Source organism: Simochromis diagramma, unplaced genomic scaffold, assembly GCF_900408965.1.
Source record: "Simochromis diagramma unplaced genomic scaffold, fSimDia1.1 OVJJ01000107.1, whole genome shotgun sequence".
NCBI classification, from domain to species: Eukaryota; Metazoa; Chordata; class Actinopteri; order Cichliformes; family Cichlidae; genus Simochromis; species Simochromis diagramma.
Window position 1 is genome coordinate 9,374,837 of NW_024387209.1, and position 18,290 is coordinate 9,393,126.

At 41.5% G+C, this 18,290-nt stretch overlaps 1 protein-coding gene across 6 annotated transcripts in view; it reads right to left on the reverse strand.

Annotated features, from left to right (window-relative positions):
• The window catches only part of mgat5 (alpha-1,6-mannosylglycoprotein 6-beta-N-acetylglucosaminyltransferase), a 107,614-nt gene that overhangs the window by 17,920 nt on the left and 71,404 nt on the right, over nt 1-18,290 (reverse strand). For all 6 annotated transcript variants that reach the window (XR_005698813.1, XM_040051597.1, XM_040051596.1 and 3 more), the window contains one exon: nt 10,284-10,417. Coding sequence is in view for 5 of the 6 variants with exons in the window: in XM_040051597.1 (XP_039907531.1) it covers nt 10,284-10,417 (134 nt within the window). In the remaining variant the exon portion in view is untranslated. The remainder of the gene's footprint in view (nt 1-10,283; nt 10,418-18,290) is intronic.

The following is an 18,290-nucleotide window of genomic DNA, read 5'->3' on the forward strand; positions in this document are numbered from 1 at the left end:
GTTTCTAACGGCTAGCAGGGGGTGACGCAATGGCTCTCACGTTCTTGATAAGTGCATAATCAATTCGGTTTGTCTAAATTTTGTAGCTGATGGTCCCCGTTAGAGTTAAAAACCAGGAAAAATCCTGTAGTGCAAGCCTACAATATTAAAGTGTTAACGCCAAGCTGTCAGCTTACAGTCGCGCACTGTCCCTGGTCTTCACAGTCACATCATGCTCAGCTTCAAAGCACCAAACTGATATGTGATGTCCCAGCGGTTACTTCGCTGTTTGCCATTCCAGGAAGCATGGGTGAGTATACGTGCTGTAAAATAAGTGTGCGACAGGTTGCGTCATCTGTAAGAGTGATTTGCAAATATGTAACTAAAAAAAAAAATCCACACACAATAAAAGGAAGAAGTCTGAAGGCAGCAGGATGTGAGCTTCTTTTTTTTTTTAAATAAATGGGGACTGCTCCAGTAACCCTGATTGTATGCGGAGGATGAATACACAGTCGACTGCTGCGGCCCTTCAGGCCACACTCAGCTTTGTACTTACTATCCAGATGTCTTCTAGAGCATGAAGAACATTACAAAAACAACGACGAGCTAGAGGAGCGTGACTGCAAAGTGGATCAACATTTTTTTTTGATTTATCGTGGATTTCCTTGGCTTTGCTTTCCTGTAATGATGTTATGTCAACTTCTATTCATGATCCTATCTCAGCTGTCAGCACGCTGTGAATTACAAAGAAGTTATGACTTTAGAGCACTAACAGGCTCAAAGTCTTCCCCCTCTGACAGCCTGCGTGCATTTGGGCGAGCAGGGTGATGGGCGCCCGTCCGTACTGTACGTATATGTGTAGGTTTCAGAGCGCGTGCGATATGCAACGTGAAACCAGGGAGCACATCGATTGCGGCGGCCTTGTACAGGAGCAGGTGCTCGGGGAGTTATAAAATAACTGCCTGAGCTGGCGAGGCTGATTGAAGCAGGGGGAGGAGGAGGAGGTGCGTTTTATGACCTTGTAAATCAGAGGGAATTTGTAAACCTTGGCTCAAAGAGGAAACAGGAGAGGAGGCTGCTGCTTTCTGTCGGGCTGAGGGATGAGTGTCCGGGGATGGAAGCAGACAGCGTGAGCAACACAGAATCGGAGAACAGCAGACCCACACACATTTTTGGTTTAAAGGGAATCTATTATGCTTTTATCTATTTCCTTTCATACACATGCACAGTTAGAACAGTGGCTTATATTAAACATGGATAAAAAAATAAGGCCAGTGTAAGTACAAGTGATCTCTGTGAGCCAAAAAGATCAGGCTGAGGGGTTTTTTCTACTCTTGGCTCGCAACATCTCTACAAACCTATTTACAAAGAGGCAGCCAATCAGAAGAGGTTTTCTTAAAGGTAGAAGTTAAATTGCTTTTTTTCCAGACAGGTATAGGATAAAAAGAAGGATTATTTCAACTGGTAAAACACTGAGCTCCATACAGGGGTCTGACAAGTTTAGAAAAAGAAAATCATTGAAATACATGTACACAACTGTATACAGTCCTCCTAAACTTGATTTTGTTCTCAGGCCTCAAGTTAAAGAAAAGAGAGCAGACTGTTGAGTCGAGCAGTAACCTGAAGAGGCGCGGGGAGCTTGAGCCTCATCAGAATGCAGACAGATGCATGCGCTTCGACTTACATGACCATCAAACTGCCTTCAACATCGAACATCAAACGCACCTCAGATCGGCCCCCTCCCCAATCTGAAATTATTTCCAACTGAGAGACTCTGGGGGCCCCAAAACTGCAAGCTTGTCAATCAAAGCAAAGAATAAAATGAAGTTAAAAAAAAAATCACTTCAGCCATTCTTCAGAGAGACGGGAAAAATCATTTCCCTCCACAACACTCAGACCCATTCAACACACATACTGCAGTGATATACTGAGCCTTGGAGAAAGGCTGCAGTTTAAGTGTGATGTGTACACGGTGCTGCAGAGAGGTTTATCTCTGTCGCTGTATGTTTTAAAAATCAACCATGGAGTCACTTCAGGGAGGACACAGAGTCAAGCTCAGCATCACATCTGCTGATGGCTCAATGATTCCCTTTCACACATCCCAAAAGAAAACATCACATACACAGATATGTAAAGCAGATGTAGTGGCCGACACAATGACTTTAGTCACCAGGTACCATTCACACAAGCACTTTTTTCTATGCTTTTTCTAAGTGAGTGCTTTTTATCTAACATTCGTAGAACTTGGGGTTAATATCTTCCCAAAGGATATTTGGCATGCAGACTGGGAGCAACCAGGAACTGAACCACCAACCTTCCGATTAGCAGATGACCTGCGCAACCTCTCTGCCTTAGTTCCACTGAAAGGAACTCCTAATGGTTCAGCATACCAGCTCTGTGAGTATGGCTGCTTCCTGTTCCAACATGACTGTGCACCAGTACAAAAAGCAAGGTCCACAAAGACATGGATGAGAGTTTGATGTGGAAGCACTTGACTGGCCTGCACAGAGTCCAATGTCAATGTCATTTCCTGACCTCACAAATGTGCTTCTGGGAGAATTCCTATAAACACACTTCCCTGAAGAATTGAAGCTTTTACAGTTGCAAAGGGTGGGGCCCACATCATATTAAACCCTACAGATTAAGAATATGATGTCACTCAGGTTCATATGAGTGTGAAAGCAGACCAGTGAGTACTTTTAGCTTATAGTGTACATACCAAACCCCTGATGAGTTATTAATTTAACAGCTCACCGTTGCTGCTCCCTCTGCTTCTATTAGTATTTCAAATTGGCCTGCTGTTGTTTCCTATTGTAGATGCATGTGTGGTTAACAACAACGGCAGGTGCAGAGCTTACAAACACTGCTTCTCTTGTGATGATTTCATAACGTTTAAATGCTTTTAAACCATTGCTGTGACAAATATTAAAGCACACTATAAATACTGGAACACTTTTATCAGAAGGCTTGATCACCAGTGTGTTGGCTCATTTGGCGCCGCTACCTTCATGGAGAATCTGGAAAATTCAATAGCTAGCTTGACAGATGCTGAAGGAATAGCCACAGGAATGCTGGTGATAAATCTGCATCCAGAGATGCTTGGGGTGCAGTCAGGAAAGGTCATTACACTTCAATACCCTGCAATGCCCCATTAGGCAGAGCAGTCTCTAATCTACTGGAGGAATCTGGTAGTTCCACCACACGGAGCATGTTTTTGATTGTGAGACAGTAGAGGAGGTGCTACATGACTGCCACCTCAGCTGTGTGTATAGGCTCTGCGTTAATCATCCAAGTGTTTCAGCCTGGACTGGTGTGTGACAAAGAGTTGAATTTCAAGTCCTGTAGAGGAGGACTAATAATCATAATCATATAAAAAGCAAACAGAGAAACCACAGCTATAATGTCCTTGTTTGCCCTGCTGTAATAGAAACACCTGTATCTGTCACACGCTTCAATGGGTGCTATTAAAGGCTTGTATATGGTAGCTCAAGGCACAGGGGAATACCATTTTTCCACACATTTAAAGCACAAAAGGGTGCAGGGAACAAAATAGGTGCTACTGGGAGGAGTTTAAGCTAATTCCTGGCTAAGAAAGGTACTCACATTCAGTATGGATATGGTGCTGGGTAATACATTTCTCCTTGTTAACCAAATGGAGCTACTACAATTTACTGATTTATTTATGGTTTCTGTGTGTTCTCCTGCTCTGTCCTTGTGCTGTCTAAATTAAACACCTCTCCTGTAAATGTTTGTGGAAGCAGAGCGCGTCAATATTCAATGCGTGTTTCCTCTTTACTTTTTTAAAACCAGGACATACAATGACAAATGACCCTGCCAGCTTCGCTTGTCTCTTTAAATCACAGAGATGACAGTTCAACTCTTCTCACTGGTTGAATTATCAACTGCCACTGTTTCACAATTTCAGTGATTGAAATCAAATTTCAATCTAGGGTAGACAAACATTATTAAAGAATTACTAAAGACTGCGTTCTAATTGTCTGTGTGCTCCTCAAATATAAGACTGTATGCACAGCGGGTGTGTGTTAGTTCTGTTAGCGTTGTAGGTACACACCCATGGTTTTTATTGGTTTTATTAGCCTCTTTGCTACACTACCAACAGAGGACATCCAGCTGATGGTCAGGTTAAATTTTTACTTTGAACCGAAATGGGTATTCTTCCTTGTCCCGTATCCCTCGTCCTGTAGGAGGTTTCTACCTGTTAAAAGGACGTCTTTCCTTCTCGCTGTCGCCTAATGTAGAGGGTCTTCTGATTGTTGGGGTTTCCTCTATATTATTGTAGGGTCTTTACTTTGCAATATATAAGTAGATAAGCTGGAGAGATTATATCTTTCGGCTGGCCTGGGAACGCCTTGGTGTTCCCCCGGATAAGCTGGAGGAGGTGGCTGGGGAGAGGGAGGTCTGGGCCTCTTTGCTTAGGCTGCTGCCCCCGCGACCTGGCCTCGGATAAAGCGGATGAAGATGGATGGATGGATGGAAGTAGATAAGTATCACACATGGGGCCTGAAGGCCGGAGGTGGAAAAATGTGTTCATAAAAAAATAAATAAAATTGTAGTCTAGCCTTCATTCGTTGCAGTGGTACTAAAGTTAATTCATGCATGAACTGTATCATATACTTGTATTTGAATAGTAACACTGTTGTCTATTATATCTATTATATCTGTATTTGAAAATATAATTGTATATACTGTATAAAAAGTATAAAAAACGTTTATCAGAAAACTGAGTAATTTCTAAGTTTTTGTTTTTTCGAAATACAGACCCAGGCTTAGTTAAAGTATTTCATCATGTGAACCAAAATTTTATGAATTTTTGTACATTTCAGCACCAAATGCATGAATTTAGCTGCTAAGTATTGTTTCTTTTCAGGATGTCCTGCTTTTCCAGTTGCAAAATACTACAAATGGCAAACTGAATATTTAACACTGCAGATCAACAAAGAAAAGCAATAACAGCTCCCACCTTCTGGAAATGTCTTGAGCCTAATTTAATAAAACATCTGTGACAGGAGAAGTCAATTTAATAACCGCAATAAAAAATGTTTCCAACCCAGCCCATCTCTTCCCTCAAACTTCATGTTGAGCTTTAATGTTCGACTCAACTGGATTATCATAGAAGGGGAATCACAATGCTGTCTGCTTATGAGCCTACAAGGGTTAGAGTGCTCTGACTGTGCTGCTTGTGTGAGCGTTTGTGTCTCTCTCCCTGTCAGCGCGGTGCGATTCGTCTTTCTTCACCATGTCCTCTGATATGCCGCCAAGGGCCTGCAGCTCTCCTCCCTGTACAGCCCACTCATTCTCACCTTTCTCCATGTTCCCTTCTGTCTCATCAAATGCTCTCGTACACGCTGAATGCTGTGAAATAGGAAAACCGACTAATGTAGCACGCTGCTGCTGTAAGTCAAGGTAAAAGCAATAATCACTCGTTGATGTTTTTAATTAAACCTAGACGCGTTAGAGAAGAATCCTTCCTCTTTAATATATTATAAATCTTCTAAATGTATCATTTTTACTTTTATTATTACAGTTACAATTAATATTGAGTTACTGAACATTAATGGTATCATCACTGCCTGTTCATTGCTCCTTGGTGAAACTGTATTGCCATTACATTCTTAACATTGACCTGCCAGGAGCCACCGACACACAGCTCGATTGTATAATGTGTGTGTGTATGTGAATGACTGGAAAAAGATTAAAGGGGGGGGGGGGGCATTTGGTCACTCTCAGCTGCTTGGGTCTGCATTTCTACTCCTCCAGCTATGGGTTGCTATAGAAACAGCTCTCTCAAAGGAAGTCTAGCCATCTTATTTCAGGTCTCAAAAATCAACCTTGGCTCTTATAAAAACAAAATAATTTTTTAACATCCATGTCTTTGTTCCCCAGGACCTCCCTCGCCGTTTCACGTGCAGCCGTGCTTGACCTCGAGGTCAGATGAGCCACCTGCTACCGTGTGCTTTTCAGAGGTCACACACAGCCAAATGAAAAACAGCCAGTTTACTATTAATGAGTAGAGGCTTGCTACTCATCACTGTTACAGAGCCAAGGACTCAATGCAATATAAAAGAACTTGTTTAGTTCGCTCATGTGTTAAAACAACACATTTAAGTGTTATAAAACAAATCCATAAAGCTATACAGATGCTGATAATCCTGGTATCTAGTACGTTTCATGCATTTTGATTAACAGATCAGCTACGATCCCTAGAGTAAGATTTTTATTAAAGAGATCTACTCATTTCCACCTCAGTTTTCATAATCCTGGTCAACACTAGGTGCAGCACTCACAGCTCCCCCGACTCTAAGCTGCTCCCAAATAACCTGTGACATGTTTTAGTTTTACACAAGACTTCATATTTCTGTTGCCCAGGGGTGTCGTCTGGCAAACAGCTAATAGGAGCATAATTGTATATGTATATGCCTTGGTGCCACCCTTCCAGTTCATCTCCACCTTTTTCGTTTTTGCTCACTTTCCTCTCTTTGAGACAAATTTCTTCTAACATGTAAAGAGTTGGTTTGAACAGTGGGTGAATGGGGCTTCTGTGTTTGATATTACTAATGTCACGTAGAGCCAAGAGTAGAAAAATACAGTGTGAAATGGAGCATTTAGAGGAGTATATGTGTATATAAACTGACCTTCTTATTTAACGTGTTGGCCATGCTTAATATAAACATCCAACATGTCCAACAGAACACATAAGATAGAAAATGAGGAGATATAATGATTGGTTTCTTTTAAGGGACCTTTGCTGTAACCGCCTCGGTCACTGTCTGCACTTAATGAGCTCACAGTTATTTCTATTTGCAACATTTCAGCCAGACAGACCTTATCACGCATGAATTTTTCATGACACAGGGAAGCGCTTCTGACACCAGTGTTCAGGCTCTGAGTATACATCCTCCCTGGAGAAGGATGTAATGAACATGGAACACCTCCCCCTCTGTAAGCTCCCAGCATGTGTGTTTTTTTCTAATTAAATCTCTGCGGGGTTTCAGAAAGACTGCATTTTTTTGTTCTGTACCCCGTGTTCCCACCAGATTCCTGTTTGGAGGTACAAATATGGCACATGGGTATCGCTCTTGCCCACATGAAAGGTTTAATAACGTGTATCTTGCAAGATTTTTTGGAAAATAGCTCAAATTATGTAAAAAAAAGAAAAAAAAGAAAAAGAAAAACAAAAGTACGTATAACATTCAAATAATCTACACAAACGTTATAAAAGAGAGAGCGTGCGTCCCTGTGATCGATCTACTCCACACACTGCTTCCCATCACACACCTGTGGGATGAAAGTGACCATACTTTCAAACAGCTCTGTTTTACATAAAGTCTATTACCCACCAAAACCCCACATTAAACCTGCCTGTGCAGGAGGCTGGCTCCTGTTTGGGCCACACATTTTCATCCTCAGTGTCCACTTTCTTCACGCTCCTTTGCTTTTTTGGCTCAATAAAACAAAAACATTTGATAAGACTTGTCTAGAGATCAGCTTTGCGCTCAATGAGAGCAAGAAATAAATAAAATAAACGTGAATGTACAAAGCGCTGCTGTTCAGATGACGCATAAGAAGCTTTTCTTTTTAAAGGCAGTGTGAGCTCTGAACCAGTGTGGACATGGGTTAAAGGGGATGTGAGAACAGAAGCAGAATTTCCCCACTTCCTCTTCCCGTCTCCATTAACAGCATCATTATACTCCTTATGCTTCTATGGCAACATTTTCCACTAGTGATTTAGTGGGCCAACGTAATCTATAACAGTATATTATAATGGGTTGTTTTATACTACAAATTAATTCTGCAACAAAATAATTTTTTAATAAAAAAACAATTAAAAAGTAGAAAATACTGAGTGCAAGAAGTACATCTTTTATATACAGTTTATCATCAAACCCTTTCCTTTAGTTGCAGTCTGAATTATTTTACTGTTAGTTAAATAAAATCGTGTTTTTCACAGGTTGAATTTACCTTTAATTTGACTCAAACTCATAAATCATACATCACAGGTAATAATAATGAGAAACACTGAAGAAAGGAATCGTAATGATAACAAAAAGTAGACAGCTCTTATTGGGAATTGTAATTTAACGCCAGAAATCATTATGCCTCTTCTTACAGCAGGTCTCACTTTCTACTTTAAAAAGACGATACGTCATTTTGAAATGAAACCTCTCGAGTACATAGAAGGAGATGGCAGCACCGCACGGTTTAAGCGAACAAGGAAGGGAAACGCAGTAAGCCAGTCAACTCGTTATCAGTCAGCCCTAAAACGACCCTTTAATTAAAAGCAGGAGGTAATGAACGCGCTCGGGAGTCTGATTAGCAGCTAATGCCCCTTGCTGGGAGCTGATGGGCTTCCCCGTCTGCCCTTTTAAAGCCAGACTGAATGGCACAATACTGTGTGTGTAGTGACTCACCAGAAGAAGCCATCAACCACAGCAGTACACCTCTGGATTAAAAACTGTAACGCCTCGGGATTTACAGACTTATAAAGTGGCTTGGAAGTGTAAGTGTTGAATATGTTTTACATTAGGAGGGCTCTTTTTTTTGAACTTCTTCTCACTATCCTCTCTGAGGATGAATCACCTCAGTGGTTGGCATAATAATAAGCCAGTCAGCTACTAACACCCTCAGCAAGCCAGCAGGGAATAATAATAATAATGATAACAATAACTAGATAGATAGATAACGTCAGTGCTAAGATGAAGCTCAAAGTGTAATTAAAACTGTAAGTGCAAACAGGTAATTACATCGATACAAACAGCTAAAATTGTTAGCTAGATGCATTTAACAGAAATGAGCATGCTAACAACGTCACATTCTACCACCGGATGTAGCACGAATTCAAACAAACACAAGTTTCTTCGTATGAAAACATGACAGCGTGAACATGTCATTACTAACCAGTCGACTGTGTAGCAAGAATAGGCCAGCGTGCTCTGCTAGAGCACCACTGTGTGGAAAACGAGGACTGTCAGTTACCGATTAATGTACTTTATTTGGATTGCGGTGTTATATTTTGTGCGTAATCTGTTTGTGATGATAACTTTGGGGGATATTCTGTTGCCTTTGTTAGAGCAGCTAAAGTAATATTTAACTAATGCAACACTTAGTTGGTTATTGCAAGTTAATTTAGGGACTAGAGAGCAGCTTGTCCATGAGTTAGATAGCCAAGAAGTATTAATTTAGCTGATTTAATATTTCACCACAAATATTAGCTTCAAATTAATAATCACAGATTTCATCGTGGTGCATAACGACACATCGTGTTGCTGTTCTTAGGAACAAAATCCTTTCCATCAATATCCTCTGCACACAGTGCAAAGTGTAATGCTTGCAGACAGGGTCACTCTCTGTCAAGTGAAGGCTGTCTGCGCTCTGTTTTATTCCAAAGCTGAAGTCTGCCGACGCAGTTAGAGCTGCTGAGAACTGTTCTCTCAGATTTTCCGAGACACAGTAAAGGTATGAATAAAAAAAAAAACAGTACGCATATTTTAAATGAGCTTAAAGGCAGCAAGTAAAGTTAGATAAAAGCAAGTGGAACAATCCACAAGAACAGTATTATTTCCAGAGTAAGATCATTAACCGGTTAGGTTGGGCTTATTATTTAATCCTCCACATCTTTATCACACTGCCTCCTACACGAGGACAGTTCTCTTTGTAGCATCTATTATTATCCCATCGAGTTCAGACATCTATAGAGTCAGTTGGATCTGGAGCAACCCACTCAGAAGCATACGTGGTGTCAGCTGAAAGCTCATCAAGGCCTGGGTACTAATCCAGCCATCCATGTCGAGCCAAACAATGTTCAAATCTCCCCAAAGTCTCCAAGCCATTTTTGTCTAGGATACAGTAATCCCTTGGTCTCTGTGCTGCAGAGTGAGCATGCATTTGAATATATTAAAACCTCCACCAAGGAGGTGATAAGCTGAATTTGAGCTCCTAAACCAGACTGCTATTAAGTTTCCTGTGAAAGTTTCACCCAAGGTTGTTCAAAGAGTTTCACTGCAGAGCTCTCAGAGGGCTGACAATGGGTTATCCTTGGTGCATTGGGCTTCTCTGGCATGCTTAGTGAAGTCTGTCCCTGTCATCTTCACAGGGAGGACATACATATCTAACTTTGTGCCCATTTGTAAGTGTTAAAAAGGTGGAATCTGGAGGTGTATAGACACAGTGACTGCAAGCAGTGAATGTAGATCATAAACATGTGCAAAGAAAAACATAAAGGCGCATATAAGTAACAATATAAATGAATTTAAGTTTAATATAAGAGCATTTAAAGATAATGTTACCTTCCAGAAGTTGTCCACCTTGCCATAGACTAGTGACTGATTCTGTCTCTTAACGTCATCGATGTGCTTGATGTCACTGGCGTTGAGGTGCTGCTCCACAACAAAGCCCAGGAAACTGTTGTCTGGGGTGTGAGCTGCGACAGAACGGGGGAAAGAATATGTGAGCAATTCTACAGAATTGGTGTCATTTGTACCTGACAAAGGTCAGCTTTGCATTTACGTGTAAAGCTTTTTTGGTGCCATGTGACATCTATTTTTGTCAGCACACCACGTGGCATCGTTCAACATTAACCATGAGACTTCATTGTTAACTGTCCTGAAAACCTGAGACTGGCTGACTGAAAGACCACGTGCACCTAACAATAACTAAACAATAAATTTTATTTAGAAGACTCTGATGATGTCACTGCATCAGGGCTTGAATATGAAAAACAAACAAACAAACAAACAAACAAACAAACAAAGAGGACGATAAATGTTTTAATTTCTCTAAAAATAAAACACACTTAAATTGATCAGAGGTGAGCTCTGCCGGGAGAGAGACCAGCGAACACTGCATCCTGGTTCCTTTCATTCCACTTCTACTCAGCGTTGAGTGCGGAGCCTGAAGCTGGCAGCGTTTTACCTCACTAGCATCTGCCTTGTAAAACAAGTGTGAAGACAAGGGTTTGGAGCGCGGACAGGAAAGACTCAGTCAGGAATTAAATGGCCTAATAACATCATTTAAAACGAAATAAGGGAGCACTACAAAGCAGCCCGTGCCTTCACCTCTGGAAGCGAACGGAGCGAGGTTGTGTTGGGGAGGCGGTTGGCTGCGCATTTGTGGTTTGAGCTGGAGCTCCGGGGAGCCACTGCGGTCAGAGCTTGTTCTTACCGCAAGCTTATTACTACAAAGGCAAACTGAGGTCAGTCAGTCAGGGGAGACGGAATGAGCTTCAGGGCAGTAAATAAGGGAAAGATTGAGAGAGGAATTCAACTACCTGCCAGCACTTAAACAACTCAAGTTCAAGCGCTGCAATTAAACTGTGGATTAATAATACTTTATGTAACATGAAGGAATATATTGTGACTTTTGACACGTGATGGCAGGAATACAGAAAGCATGACTTTTCTCAGTTCTACAAGTAAAACTGACGTGTTCTTTGTCGTGGTGATGGCTGGATTGGTACAGCATCCTGCTTAAGAAAGAGACAGTGTTTGCTTTTGCCATCTCACCGGGCAGTTCACATATTGGCTCACGCTTAATACGTTTAGGCAAACAAAAAAAAGAAAAGGGAATGGCTATGCAGAGTAAAGCAACAGTCCATGCAACTCCTGAACGATGACAAAAATATGCAGTCGCATCCTTTTCTGCAATGACTTGAAAAGGGCGCAAGGAGACAGCAGTTGTTACGGTCTGCCTGAACATAAAGCAAATACAGATTTCAAAGTTTCCATGACTGTGCTGAAATATTTCATTTGGGACAGTCATCACACGCGCCTCACCCGTTACACGTCAAACTCTTCACTTTGGGGAGATGCACAGATAAGCAGCTTATTCTTTGGGCAAAGTGCTGCTTGGCGAGGGTAGAACACTATCATGCGATTTCAATTCCTGTCTATTACAGTCAAAACTATTGCGCTTCACTTCCTAACATGAAAACACAAAGGAACCTTTGACCCAACATTACAGGTGATTCACTTTGTGTGAGGAGTGTGGGAGAGTGCAATAACGTGGGAGTAGCTGTTGTGGAGATATTGCCACGTCTGTACGAGGTGTCAGTGTGGGAAGGAGTCAAGCGCCACTCCCACAATACACAGTGTAAGGTTAACATAAAATTGCTGATAAGCACCGATCTCTTTAAGCATGAGAGCCCTTCCCTGTGACATTTAAAGGAAATTTGACAATAGATGGAAACTGCCACATCCCAAAGACTTAAAATTCAGGATTTCACATCCTGTTACTTCAGTTGTGACCTTTTTGTGTGTTCATTTGTGAGTCAGTCAACATTATCTGTGGATTATCCATTTAATCTCTTTTACTCAGCTAACTGTTGTCTGTGGGAGGGAAAGAATCAGAGAATAAAATGTATATTTTTGATCATCGTTACTGTGTTACGGCCATTGTACTGCTCCTTGTTTATTGGTGTAATCCTTTAATCCTTTGCATTTATGTTTCCTGAGTCCCTTCCTTTTTAATGTCCTCCTATATTTATGGGCTCAAAATGTGGTCATAAATATTTTGTACTTGTAAGTCAGTTTTGTATGTGTAAAAAGAATTTGTGTGTGGACTGTGTGGACAGTTTGAAGCTGGAGGATCTCTATGTAAATGATAGAAGCTAGGTCCCGTAACTTTCAGCAGTTGTTGAAAGGATAAAGTTGTGGTATGTCAGTGGTTAGAAATACCATTATTACTTTAGGATTAGTTTAACACAAAGTCAGGGCTGACCCGGGACCATGGCTGTGAGTCACAGTGCGCAGCATAGAAGTCCTTTCACATCGGACGCAGGATGTGCTGCTAATGCTAACTAAAAGCAAAGGATCCAGAATTTGTTGCGCTGGCTGCTGGGCTCTGTGGGTTTTTGCAGCAGCTCTACCTGTACTAGATGCACCTGCTGCTTGTCTTTTCCATCTCTGACTTTATGTGAACTACAAGAGTTTCTGGGTTTTTTTGCTAGTTCTTCAAATGTTCAATAAAAACATGTATGCTAATTCATAACGAAGAAAGCTTTGTAATGAAGAACCCCCACCCTCCCCCGCAATCCGCAGCGCTGTTGAAAAGGCCGTGGAAGTCCCTGTATTAAACACGTAGACCTGTGACACACCACCAAACTTGGACGACCACAGACTGTTTTCCTTCGTGGTGATGAAGGAAAACGCTGGGTTGGCATGTAAAAGGGCATTTATTCCCTTCAAAGACCTGCAGTTCAAAAAAAGCGCCCCTCTGACAGCCAAACCCGTCTGTTCTCTGATTGGACTGTTACATTTGTGATTGACATGACCATTGACCAATCAGATGAAAGGAAGAAAAATAGGGTCAAAATTCGTACTTGTAACTTGCAGGGTTTTTTTTGGCTAAGTCCACACACAAATCTTTTTACACACACACAAATCTTTTTACACACACACAAATCTTTTTACACATACAAATCCTGATTTACAAGTACAAAATATTTATGACCACATTTTGAGCCCATATACAGGGTGGGCCATTTATATGAATACACCGTAATAACATGGGAATGGTTGGTGATATTAAAGTCCTGTTTGTGGCACACTAGTATATGTGAGGGGGCAAACTCCTCAAGATGGGTGGTGACCATGGTGGCCACTTAGAAGTCGGCCATCTTGGATACAACTTTTGTTTTTTCAATAGGAGGAGGGCCATGTGACACATCAAACTTATTGGTAATGTCACAAGAAAAACAATGGTGTGCTTGGTTTCAACGTAACTTTATTCTTTCATGAGTTATTTACAAGTTTCTCTTTGTTCACAGCCATTGACATGTCGAAGAGGTTAACACGTGAGGAGCAGATCGAAATTGTGTTGATATCTGGTGAACGCAGTAACCGGGTCATTGCAGCAGATTTCAATGCAAGACACCCTACGAGACCACCCATCTCCCATGCTACAGTCAGCAAACTACTTGCTAAGTTTCGTGAAACTGGTTCAGTGTTGGATTTGCCAAAATGTGGACGCAAGAAAACTGTCACTAACAAAGAAACATCAGTGGCTGTCCTAGCTTCATTCAGCAAGAGCCCACAGCGTAGCACTCGCCGCATGTCACTGGAGAGTGGCATTAGTCGAATATCCCTTCAGCGGATATTAGCTACTCACAAATGGCACCCTTACAAACTCCAGCTACTGCAGCATCTCAATGAGGATGACCCAGATCGGCGCACAGAATTTGCAGAATGGGCAAAACAAAAGTTGGAACAGGACCCTCAGTTCACGCAGATTTTGTTCAGTGATGAGGCAAACTTTTATGTGAATGGTGAAGTTAACAAACAAAACCACCGCTATTGGTCTGACACTAACCCACATTGGATGGATCCCTCCAAGACTGTTGGAACAACAAAAGTGATGGTTTGGTGTGGTATATGGGGTACAACGATAGTGGGTCCATTCTTCATCAATGGAAACCTCAAGGCCACTGGATATTTGAAATTGCTACATGATGATGTGTTTCCCTCTTTGTGCACTGAAGCTGGCACGTTCCCATAGTTTTTCCAGCAAGATGGTGCACCACCACATTATGGGTGCCAGGTCCGAGCATTCCTAGATGAACAGTTTCCTGGAAAGTGGATTGGTCGTCGTGGGCCAGTTGAATGGCCCCCAAGGTCTCCCGATCTGACCCCCTTAGACTTTTATCTTTGGGGTCATCTGAAGGCAATTGTCTATGGTGTGAAGATACGAGATGTGCAGCACCTGAAACTACGGATACTGGATGCCTGTGCTGGCATTTCTCCTGCGGTGTTGCTATCAGTGTGTGATGAGTGGGAGAAGAGGGTTGCATTGATAATCCAACACAATGGGCAGCACATTGAACACATTTTATAAGTGGTCAGAAACTTGTAAATAACTCATGAAAGAATAAAGTTACGTTGAAACCAAGCACACCATTGTTTTTCTTGTGACATTACCAATAAGTTTGATGTGTCACATGGCCCTCTTCCTATTGAAAAAACAAAAGTTGTATCCAAGATGGCCGACTTCTAAATGGCCACCATGGTCACCACCCAGCTTCAGGAGTTTGCCCCCTCACATATACTAATGTGCCACAAACAGGACTTTGATATCACCAACCATTCCCATGTTATTACGGTGTATCCATATAAATGGCCCACCCTGTATATTCCCTCCAATCCCTCTTTTACTTTACTTCCTACTTTTTTTTTTTGCAAGTCAGCTGCTCACTCTCTCTGTTTATACTTCCCTCCTTTGTGTTTTTCCTGCCCTCAGTAATGTTTTGACTAAATTTACATGTGCCTTACTATCCATGTCCCTGGAGTGTTTAATTCAACTGATTTGCCACTTAACTCACCTCTTTTCACTCTGTTTGTTTATACACTCCCTCCCCTTATCCCCAACTGGTCGCGGCAGACCTCCTTGAGCCTCATATTGTTAAAATGGAGTTTTTCCTTCCCACTGTCACCAAGTGCTTGCTAATAGAGGATTGACTTGATTCCCAAGGTTTTCTTTGTCCTATTGTAGGGCCTTTACCCTACAATACAAAGGGCCTTGAGTGACTGTTGTTGTGATTTTACACAATATAAATAAAATTAAATTGAAAGTATATTTAGTCGGGCTGTGATCTGGTGTCCTGTTGGCTGCTGAACATCTTCTCTGTATTTGGAGCTACTTTACAAACATTGTTACCGTCGTGACAGTAAAAGATTTTTTGAGAAAGCAGAAACATATATTTAAAGTCATTGACAGCTGTTAGTGTGGAAAGGATAACAAAGCTATCATGGTAAAAGCTAGATTGGAGAAAACCTTGGAGCAGAGGTCAGTCTTCATAATTACTCCAAGAGCTGATTGACGACAAATCTCATATTTAACATTATATATAAATACGTATTTTAATATAATGTATTTTTACATAGTCAGATCCAAAAAGATGCCCACTCAGATGATAACAAGAGACTATGATGGTTTTCTAATGCCAAAGAGGCGGAGGTGTCCTGAGAACTTGGAGGAGACTGAACTAACACTCTTCCATCAAACTGTGTAAACAGGACAGGCTATTAATTAGTGTTCAGCCTTCTTGATGCACTTGGTAACAGATGCTTCTTGTCCCACAAGGGCCGCTACTCAAAATGTCACTCAACTTGCCACAGCATCATTCGCTATTAGCTAACAAACAGCCTGGGAGGACAGCGCTGTCGGAGAAGCACTTGCTCTGAGCGCCAGAGGTGAGGGAGCAAATTTGCTTTCTAAGGAAGCCTAGACTTACTGTGTTAGATTAGCAGTCCATATAGGACTCTGAGGAGAAAGATATCTTTCTGGGATATTTATTGCCTAAAGAAGCAGTAAGATCTCAGTAAATTCTGACTATTCGTCATCGTACAATGGCTCCTGCACAAAAAATATCAGACAAATGTAATCCCAAATTATAAACTAGGGATTATGTGATTAGTGTTGGCCCAACAAGAAACTTTTATTCTGCTGGCCAGACAGAACTGCAAAAACGCAACATCAGCGCTTAAATCTCAGACGCTTTGAAAAACCAACATCAAAGACTTCAGGGTCTTACAGCATCTCTGAATGGCCCTGAAGGGGGAAAATAAACAAGCTATATCTGCAAGTTTGAGATTTTAAATCTCGAGCAGAGTTTGGATCTTTTTGAATTCAATGAGGAAAACTGAAAGGGTCCCTAACAGCCTTTCTTTCTCAGCATATTCTATTTAGCATATTCTGGTGGTGATCAGAGGGCCCGGTGGCGCCAGTGTCCGGCAGCCTCGCCTCTGTCAGTGCGCCCCAGGGTGGCTGTGGCTACAATGTAGCTTGCCATCACCAGTGTGTGAATGTGTGTGTGAATGGGTGGATGACTGGATATGTAAAGCGCTTTGGGGTCCTTAGGGACTAGTAAAGCGCTATATAAATAAAGGCCATTTACCATTTAGTGTAATTGAATGGAAGGATAACATTAGGAAACCATTAGTATAAATTGATACAGCAGGTCTGCAAAGTAAATGTCTGCTTCTTATTTAGGTGTTCTTTAACTACCAACCACTTACAGTATAGGCAGAACAGAACGAAATAGCCATATTTGCGTTTCTCGGCAGCATTCCTATATTGTCTGAGGCTTCTCCTCCAGTGATATTATAGAAATCCACTACAATCCATCTAAATGAGCATCTGTAAAGGTTTCAAAATAACACCCTCGGTGTCCCCTTCACTGCGAGCATTGCTAAACAGAAACAGGCACACGGATTCTACTTGTCAGGAATTACATTTTCTTGTCAGGGACAAACATTTCAAAGTAATGCAAATTTCGTTGTACATATCCAATGACAATAAAGGTGTATTCTATTCTGTTCTATCCAAATCTATTTTGACATAGAGACGTGATGTGATAAAGTATTTAGCCCTCTTCCTGGTTTGTTATTGTTTTATTTTACCAAACAAATTGTAATTTTACTCAAAGACAACCTGAGTAATTCAGATCACGCTGTTTTTAAATGACTTTTTCATTAATTAGGGAAAAAAATTGTCCAAATCTACCTGGCTCTGTGTGGAAAAGTAATTGTCACCTAACCCTAATAACTGGTTGTGCCACCCTCGGTAGCAAGAACTGCAATCAAGTGTTTTTATGATTACTGGTGATGAGTCTTTCACATGTTATTTGCAGAATTGTTTTAATTTAGCATGAATTGCCTGTTTAAGGTCGTGCCAAGTCCAGGCTTTGATTAGTCCACTTTAAAACCTTCATTTTGGTGTTTTTTGGGCAATTCAGATGTGGATGCCTGGTGTGTTTCACATCATCGTCCTGCGTAACCCAAGTGCTCGGTGAACTGAAGGCCGGACACATTGTAAGTGGTCCAGGTGGTAAAACAGCTAAGCAGGCCCAGACAATCACACTACCACCACCATGTTGGTATGATGTTCTATTTATGAAATCCTGTGTTAGTTTTACACCAGATGTAACGGGACACAAAAAGTTCTGCTTTTGTCACTGAATATTTTTTTTCTGATGTGCTTCCCCTCATAAACAGGACGATTTGATTCATTTACTGCACAGCCACTGTGGCCTAACCGCTGATTAGAGGAGTCCAGTTATGAAGCTGAGAGTTTTTCCTCTCATCATCTTGGTATTTTGAAAATGAATGTAATGAGCAAGGAGTGGCTTTGACTGATAAACTGCACGTCATCAGCTAACGGCTTGTGATTGACAAGTTGTTAGCCAATGAGCCAATCAGCTAACCCCGGATAATCCTCCCTTCTGATACTAACTGACAGGAAAAGCAGGTGCGCTGGTTTGACCGAGGGCTCTCGTTTCATTGTTGTAAACAGATGCTGTTGTA